We start from the raw sequence: 9177 nt of genomic DNA on the forward strand, positions 1-9177 counted from the left end.
ACACACACACACACACACACACACACACACACACACACACACACACAAATTAAAAGGAGATGAATTAAGGGAGGAGTTAGTCTTAAGCAAAACAAATTCTAACGATATTTATAGCTCTTTATGAGGTGGCAAAGAATGGGAATCTGAGGGGGTGTCCATCAGGAAATGGCTGAGCAAGTTATAGTATATGATAAGTGTGAGGTAAAGGGATAGTTTCAGAGAAACCTGGGAAGAGCTGTATGAACTGATGCTGAGGGAAGTGAGCAGAACCAGAAAGTATACAACGACAACAGTATTGTAAAGATAAGCAACTCTGAAAGACTTAAGACTTCTGATCAATGTAATTACTGATGATTCTGGAGTACTAATCATGAAGTATGTTGCCCACCTCCTTCCAGAGAAGTGAGATACTCAGAGATTACAATGAGACATATTTTGGGAGGGACATGCCAAAATCTGTTTTGCTTGACAGTACTATGTTTGCAACAAAGGTTTTATTTTTCATTCTTTTCCAATGATGGTGGAGGGACTGCTGATTGAAAAAAAAAATCTAATTTAAAAAATCATCTCTGCATAAGGCATAAAGGAGGTAAGGACAAATTTCATCCTTGTCAGAACTATTTTATCTATAAAGAAACATAAAAAAAATTCTAGGCAGAGTGTGAGAAACTGTCAAAGATAGTGTATTTTGGTAATAATGTTTCCTGCTATTAATGAAAGGCAAAGATAATTCTTAAAAGATTTTAATCATATCTGAAGTAAACTGAATCAATTAATAAGTACTTTAATATTAAAGACCTACCATTTGCCAGGCACTGTACTATATGTTTGAAATACTAACAGGAAACAATTCATGAGAGCTGTTCCCTTCCAACTGGACAGGAAGTTACCATATCCACATAATCCCAGTAATACATTATCTTTCTGTTTTCCACCTGAGCTAGGATAGTTTTTATATTAGGATTATGTGTACATAGCAACAGCCCAACTGAAAGCAGAAAAGTTGCCAGAAGGACAAGGGAAACAATTCTCCTGAACTGCATCTGCCACCCACAGTGTTATACTTACTAACATCAGGAGGCACGCTGAGTAACTACTACTCAGGCCTAGGCCTAGGCTCACCGGGAGGGCAGGGAAATCTCTCAAAGCTGACGGCCATTCTGACAGCCAGCGCAGCATGCCAGACCCGTGCATTTTTACAGCCTGAGAGGCAAAAAGAAGCCTTGAAAGTGAACTTACAGGGGGGCGGCTAGGTGGCGCAGTGAAGAGAGCACCAGCCCTGGAGTCAGGAGGACTGGCCTCAGACACTTAACACTTACTAGCCGTGTGACCTTGGGCAACCAATTGCCCTCCAAAAAGCAAAGAAAAAAAGTAAACTTACATTGACTCAATTATTTTCTTTGTAAGGACTTCATCAAACCCACTCTTCAGGCCCGTCTTCAGAGTATCCGAGAGAACAAGACTGGGCAGGTCACTGACGTGTCTGTCAGCTTCAACCTCTTCATCTTCATCAATTATCCTGAATAAATCAAGGAAGCAGGAGAGAAAAAGAAAGGATCATTTCATTACCACTGATGAATCAACAAAATGTTGAAAAGGGTTGGGAAAAGCAATAAATGGGAGCAGCTAAGTGGTGCACTGGATAGAGCAGGTCCTGGAGTCAGCAGGACCCGAGTTCAAATCAAGGCTCTAATACTTTCTAGTTGTGTGACCTTAGGCACTTAACTCTAACTCAAAAGAAAGAAAATAAAAGGTGGCATACAGACAAAAACATTGTTCAATGAGTGATTCATTGGGAGGGAGGGAAAGAATTTGGAACTCAAAATTCTAAAAAATAATGTTACAAATTGTATTTACAAGTAATTGAGGAAATTAAAAAATATTAATTTTTTTAAAATTAGTGTTTCAGAAAATTTAGTAAAAAAATTATTCTATTTGACTGTGAACTCTGTGTACCCTTCAGAGTTCCTTATATATTGTAGGGGTAAAACACTTTTTGTTAATTAAATGCAGAAAGTAAACAGCAAGCCACATCATTTTAGTTTAGTTTTAAAGAATTAAAGTTTGCTTCCTATTTCATAAGCTCTTAGAAGTAGGAAGGAGCCCCCATGGCTCAGTAGAGCCCCTGGCACAGTGCACACCAGGCCAACCCTCTCTACCTGTCTTCGATCTCCTGAAGCTTCCTTCGGGCAGCCTCACACTGCTGCTCTCCTGTGGTCTGATCCATTTCCTCACAGAGAACATCGAACATGCCTGAGGAAGGGAGGCCGCTGCGGTGCTCGTCTGCCCCGGGAGTCTCTGTGCCCTGATGGGCACACAGGAACCAATCACCAGGGCTGGCACAGAGCACAGCCTCCGTCAGCCTTTTCTTCCTTAGGGGGCAACTAGAAAATCAAGGTTAGTCAATGAATATCAGAACATTTTAAAGTTTGTTACAAATCAAAGAGAAATTTCTCAGATTTGAAAACAAAGAGGAGAAATCTCTTGTCGACATAAGGACAAGGTGACATCTTCGGCTGTTCTGACGCCCTATGATGCTTCATTCTATGAGGCTAAGGAAGAGTACCCACTTTTTTAATCACTCGGTCACTTACTCAGGTAACCACAAAAGCCTATTTGGCATCAGGAACCCCGAGAAGGCTGGGTCCCCAGGCCCCAGGCCAGCCCAGGGTGTTGACCTATGTCTACCATCTCCCCACTCCAAGCAGGGATGGAGAACTCAGATGACTAACCCTCACCTTCTCCTGAAGTTATCTCTGGGCAGCTCTCAGAGGCAGGAGCTTTTTCTGATAGCAAGCCTCAAAGATCCCCCAAATGCTTGGGCCTCTGACTATTCGGCCTTGTAGACTAATTCTTGCATTCGAGAGCCCTTTGATTATTCGAAGACTGCCACCATGTTTTCCTGACACTTCTCCATACCGCAAAGCCCCACTTCCGTCAAATGACTGTCCTGTGGCATGGACTGAATGTCTCTCTCATTCCGGGCATCCTCCTCTGGACACATTCCATCTTATACACAATATCCTTAGACTATGGTGTTCCAAAAAGGATTCACTATTTGAGAGATGTAGTCTGGCCAAGACAAATACTGATGGACCACATTCCCTGCCTCATTCCTTGAAACCCTGCCTTTCTTAATGCAGTCCAATATTACATCAGATTGGCTTTTTGGGCTGCCACCTTACACCATGGACACCTGTGGGGCTTGCAGTCCACTCCAACCCCCAGATCTTTTTCAGACAAACTGTTGTCTAACCAGGGCCCCTGATCCTGTAGTCATGAAGTTGATTTTCTGCACTCCAGTGTAAGACTGTATATTTCCGTCTCCTGAATTTCATTTTATTAGATTTAGCCCCATGTTTTGTCATTGCAGTTTGTGACCCTGCTAATGCGACAAGCAGGCCATCTCTAACATTGTCTCAGGACCCAGGAACAAATGGATTCTTTATGGGGTCTATGTTCCAAACTTTCCAGATATTTGTAAGGTAATTTCATTATTTCTTTTTTTTTTTTTTAAAGCAATTGGGGTTAATTAACTTGCCCAAGGTTACATGGCCAGTTTTTTTTTTGTGTGGGTGTTAAGTATCTGAGGCCGGGAACTGATCCCAGGTCCTCCCTTTTAGCACTTTTACTCACTGCACCACCTAGCTGCCCCTATTTTTCTTTCTATGAAGTCAGAAGGTTGTCATTTGCATTTATATGACTGGTACCTAATGGGGGGGGAAGGGTCATTTTTTTTTCTGCCGTAGGGCACAGTTCCTTTACAACCCAAAAGAATCCTCCTGCCCCTATCTTGGGCCAAGACATCATCCCAAGGTGGGACACGTTGTTCTGTTAGATAGAGCACCTACTCTAGGCAAACGTTTCCCATTTCATAGCCCTTTACCTAGGCACAGACCAGCACAACTAGTACCCGTTCTTAAAAGATTCAAAAGATCCAGGGTCAGCGCTCTGGCCACACATACACATTACTGGCTTATATCACTGCCCTGTTCCTAGGTCTAATGATACTGACAAAATAACATCAAACATCACGTTTTCCTAGGGGAGATTCCTGGTTTTTAACCAAGACTGAGAAGGCTAGCAGAAAAGACAATGGTGAGCACCATTCAGGAACTGAGCACATCTGAGAGGGAAGACATTCTTACCTAGATCATCAAGGCAGCGCTGGATTCAAAATGTGGAAGTGCTGAGTTCAAGTCCCACCATAGCACCTCACTACTTGTGAGGCTGAAGAGGAGGGCAAGAGGGTGCTAACCCTCTCTCAAGCTCAGATGCCTTATTGGTGCCATGAAGATAACAACAGTTTCTCTCTTCCAACCTGTCTCTGTAAACCTTAAAGCACTATAAAAATGCTACTCTGCTCTTACCCTAGTTAACAGGTCATCAGGGCCAATAGCACCTTCATTTTAGAGATGAAGAAACCAAATCAGACACACCCAGTAGGGGGGGTCTGGGGCAGAATTTGAATTCTCCTGATTCCAAATCTAGTGATCTGTCTACTACACCCCACTGCCTGGCATGGGAAAGGAACAGAGGTTTATTTTTCATACTTAGCTGCAGCCTAACAGGAAGTGGCTAGATTGCTGGGCCTGGCATCAGGAGAATCCCGCTTAGTCTTTTACCTTTGGGCTAAGTTAGAATACAGCTTGGTGTTAAACAGAGCATCTCACAACATGGCTGTGAACTGTGCTCTTGCAATTTTGTGTCCATTCTGATCCCTCGAAATTAGAGAAGCTACAATATATCTCACAAAGATGATACAAAGATAAAAATCTTTTTTTTTTTTGGCTTTTTGGAGGGGGAGGGCAGGGCAATTGGAGTTAAGTGACTTGCCCAAGGTCACATGGCTAGTAAGCGTGTCAAGTGTCTGAGGTCAAATTTGAACTCAGGTCCTCCTGACTCTGGGGCCGGTGATCTATTCACTACACCACCTAGCAGCCCCGAGAAAATTCTTAATACAGCTAGCACAAAGAGCCAAAGCCTAGGGGTCAGCCTGAGTTCTAGGGGACATTTCCTCTATGCCCGTTCACCGGTAAAATGAGGGGGTTGGGTGATTTAGGCATGACATTAGAACTCTTTCCAGCTCAAAAGTTCTGTGACCAAAAATCTCAAACCTTTAAAGACCTATCAATGCACCGAGTCAAGGGAAAAATTCAATTTAAATGAACATTCAGCTGCAGAAATGGAGATAGACTCACCTATCATCCTCTTCTTCTCGCTTGTGTTTCTTTCTATATCGGACTGAAAACCTGTCAATAGAGGAAAAGTTCACGAATTGGGAAAAATTATTAGTTAAATAACCTTTCACACGTCACAGCAAACTAAAGCATGACAGTTTTTCCCTGAATATTTGGACTCTTTCAGGAAACAGGGCATCTACACACAAGGTGAAAAAAGGTCTTAGACATCCTATGTGGTTTTTTATCTGGTACTGATCATGTTCCCTCCCTTCCTGTGGACTGAGAAGCGCATTTATTCCATCTGTCTCCACGTTACTGTGAAGATCATCATGGGTCATGGGGAGGGGGGCCCTTGGGGCAATCCCAGAGGATATCCAGGTCCCACTCTGGGGAGGGTCCTAATGAGGGGCTGGGAGAGAAGATAATGAATGAGAGGCTCTGCCCTTAAAGAGCTTACAGTCTAACTGGGGGCCAGAAGGAACTTGTGAACAGCTCGACTACAGGTTAGAAAAAGCTCAACCAAACAGCGACAAGTGCTTCTTGGTCTTCCACTGTCCTGTCTGCCTGTACTTATCTACTCAACCCAGGTACTGTGCACATGTGTGTAGTGTGGGGGCGTAGAGGCAGCAGGGCGGTTTGGTAGATAGAGAGCTGGGCCTTGAGTCAGGAAGAACCAAAACCAAGCTCAAATTCACCCTTGGATGCTTACCAGCTGTGTGATCCTGGGCAAAAACTATAAAACCCAGTCTTTACAGCACTTTAAGGTTTGCCAAATGCTTTATAAATACTCTATCATTTTATCATCACAACAACCCTGGAAGGTAATCCACATTTTACAGAATAGGAAACTGATGACCTCTTCTACTTCAGTGTACTCATCTGTAAAATGTGGGATAATCATAGCACAAAAATAAGTTAGAAATGAGATATTTATAAAAAGCTCTCTGTAAAAATGCTAGATATTCTTATTTCACCACACACCCCCTCCCCCCAATAAACTCTGAGGGCAGTAACTAACACTCTCCATCTCTGCATCTGTCCATCGCCTATACTTAGGGTGTCTTACTTCTGGGAGACGATTAATCACTATCTGCTCACTGTCAGAAGTCTAAGAGATCCCAGGAGAGCCAGAGGACTTCTAGGGCAGGCCAGAGGAGCAGTGGAACATCAAGGAAGATGTTATGGAAGGAGAACCTGCAGTGGGCTTGAAAGAAAACTGCCCTCAGGTGGGGGGTGGGGGGTGCATTCCAGCAATGAGAAGGAGTAAAGGTCTGGAAACAATGAATTGTCCAGATTGACTAAAGCAAGGGAAGTCAAGTCTTGTGAAATGGGCCTTGAATGCCAGACCAGGTCAAGTAGCTTATATTCTTTGTATAAGTAGGAGGAAACCACTTAAAATTTTAATTAGGAGAGTGACCCAGTCAATCTTGTGAAATGATTCCTGCTTTGAGCAGAGCAGAACACTCTGATCTTCCTACCTGACCCCCTGTGATCTCGTACAAGTTACTTTCCTTGTCTATTAAACATGGAGGCTGCACCAGGTAACTCTTAAGATCCTCGGTCACTTTAAAGCTCAAGGTCTTATAATTCCAAAGGAGGCAGAAAAAAGAGGCAGAAAAAGACTCAATATAAAAAGCAATGAGAAGAGAGTTGAAAGAGCATCCAGTGGAGAGTGGCTGCCCCAGTGAGAAGGGAGGGGAACAGGATGAGAGAAAAAATCTCCTGGTACAACCCTATGTAGGAGGTGAAAGTGAAGGGATGAGAAAGACGGGAGAAGAGATGAGCCTGGAGGAAGCTCAGAAGATCATCACAGAAAAGGGGACAACCAGCTCAGGCAGGTGGCTGAGCAGAGGGAGGCAGGATCTGGAGTAGGGAAGACCTGAGTTCAAATTTGGCCTCAGACACTTACTTGATGAGTGACCCTGGGCAAATCACCTAAGCTCAGTTTCCTCATGTCTACGAGGAGAAGCCTCCCTGGGCTGTTGGGAGTATCAAATGAGATCACGTTTGTAAAGTGTTTTACAAATATTAAAATACTATAGAAACACTGACTGTTAATATCCTAGGATCTCAGAGGAATATTGTGGAGATGGGAATTTAGAGTGCTATTCAGGTGAAGTCTGTTATTTCTGCAACCAGGTGCCATGACTCCAAATCCCAGGCTCTGAGAAGCTGTTCTGGTGGTATCAAGTCTGTTAGGGTTGGGGATGGGGGTCTCCCACAGGTACAAGGCTGATGCTATGCCTATCTGCACTCCAGGATCAAGCAAAACAATTCATCTTACACACACCAAGGAGGTAGCAGGGGCCTCTGCGTTCTTCAGGGTCCGAGGGGTCGAAGTCTGGTTGGGAGATCAGGACCCTCGAGCCAGTGTAAGTGGGAGGCTGGGGGTCCTGACACTGACCCCCCCCCAACCCACAGCTGAGTGAGGTGGGACACCCCTCCCTCCTTCCTCCGATGCCCCCCCCGCACGGCCTGAAGGAGAGACCAGAGGCCAGGAGCCTGCACATCAGGGGGGTGAAGACCCCCACCCAGGGGTAGGCCCAAAGGGGCCCTGGATGCAGGCACAAGATGCGGCCGCGGGAATTCTGGGAGGCAGAGAAGCTGCTTGAGGCAGGACCCTTTTCTGGGCCGGGCGGGCTCGTGGCGCCCAGGGCCAGGTCCACACCGAGCCGGGCACACGCGGGCGGAGCAGAAGAGGCCGAGTCTGGAGCCCCCCCCCCCCGGGATGGGGGGGAGGGGGAGGGCAGAGGTTACGGCTGCCACCTCCGGGAGAGAAGGGGGAGCCGCTGAGGGAGGCAGAAGGGGCGCGGGCTTTCCCAGGAAGGGCGGGGCGGAGGGGGAGGGGCCGGACGGATTTCCCCCGGCCCCGAGGAAGAGCCCACTAGGCGCCCGCGGCCGGGCTCCCAAGGGGCTCCGCCTGGGGCGGGGGTGACCACACGCCAACTACTGAACACACGCGAGACGCGGGCGGTGTAGACGGGAGGCACCGGCCGGGTGACAGGCCAGCCCGGGAAGAGGGAAGGGGGGCCGAGAAGACCCTCGGAGGCAGAGACCGGCGCGGGGGAAAGGAGGGGGCGTGGGAATGGGGGAGGGGCGGCAGAGCCGGACCCCCCCGCCGGGCCCCCGCTACTCACCGGCCTCGGGGCGCGGGGGTCCGCAGGCCGGCCAGGCCGGGGGCAGCGGGGCCGGGGGCGGCGGGGCCGGGGGCCCCCGGGCCCGGAAAGGGGCGGCCGTGGAAGGAGGGCTGCGGCGGCGCTTGCAGGCTGAGGGGCAGCCCCGAGAAGGGCCGGCCCAGCGCGGCCATGGCGGGCGGACAGGGAAGCGGCTCCTTCTTCTCCTTCTCCTCCTCCTCCTCCTCCTCCCGGTCCTGGTCTTCCTCCGCCTCCGCCTCCTCCTCCTCCTCCTCCTCCTCCTCACAGGCGCGCTCCCGGCCCCGGCCCGACCCCGACCCCTCTGAGGCGCGCAGCGGGCACGAGCGCAGGCGCGGACGCGAGCGCAGGCGCAACCCCGAGCGGCCCCCGCCCCCCACCCCTTCCCCCTGCGCGCGTCACGACTTCTAGAAGCCTCCGCTTGGGGCTCTCCCAGGGCACGCCGGGACTCGTCGCCTCTGCAGCTGGCGCCCCCCGGGGATGCTGGGAAATGTAGTCAGGACCCTGGAGCCCGTGAGGAGGACCACCAAGATGGCCGCCGCCCCGCAGGGCGCGTGCGCGGACTCTCCAGCGCTATAGAGGCCGCCATAATAAAGGGAAGGACCAGGAGCGGCTTCGGTCTGTGATTTCATTGGTGGAGGGGATTCCCCCAGTCCCGGAGGAGCTGCCGCGAATTGTCCGCGGTCACCAAGAGGTCAAGGCTTTTGGTTCGGGTCACCCTGCCCGGTTTGCCCGCGGGGGGCGGGGCTTGGATGCAGAGCTCCCTGATTGGAGGCCAGCTGGTCCCCGTAAAAATAATAATAATAAATAATCTCGGCGTCCTCTTCCCCGTGAAAGGAGGA

The 9177-nt window shown here is 48.6% G+C and overlaps 1 protein-coding gene across 1 annotated transcript in view; it reads right to left on the reverse strand.

Annotated features, from left to right (window-relative positions):
* CCDC117 (coiled-coil domain containing 117) overlaps positions 1-8628 on the reverse strand; it is a 15034-nt gene extending 6406 nt beyond the window's left edge. Inside the window, exons 1-4 of the mRNA XM_069081782.1 lie at positions 8321-8628; positions 5202-5252; positions 2160-2384; positions 1382-1519 (exon numbers count right to left, since the gene is read on the reverse strand). Of these exons, the coding sequence (XP_068937883.1) occupies positions 1382-1519; positions 2160-2384; positions 5202-5252; positions 8321-8490 (584 nt within the window). The 5' untranslated portion in view covers positions 8491-8628. The remainder of the gene's footprint in view (positions 1-1381; positions 1520-2159; positions 2385-5201; positions 5253-8320) is intronic.
* Between the last annotated feature and the right edge of the window lie 549 nt (positions 8629-9177).

Source organism: Petaurus breviceps, unplaced genomic scaffold, assembly GCF_028583685.1.
Source record: "Petaurus breviceps papuanus isolate PSGF00001 unplaced genomic scaffold, PetGlider_PUasm1.0 99, whole genome shotgun sequence".
Taxonomy (NCBI): domain Eukaryota; kingdom Metazoa; phylum Chordata; class Mammalia; order Diprotodontia; family Petauridae; genus Petaurus; species Petaurus breviceps.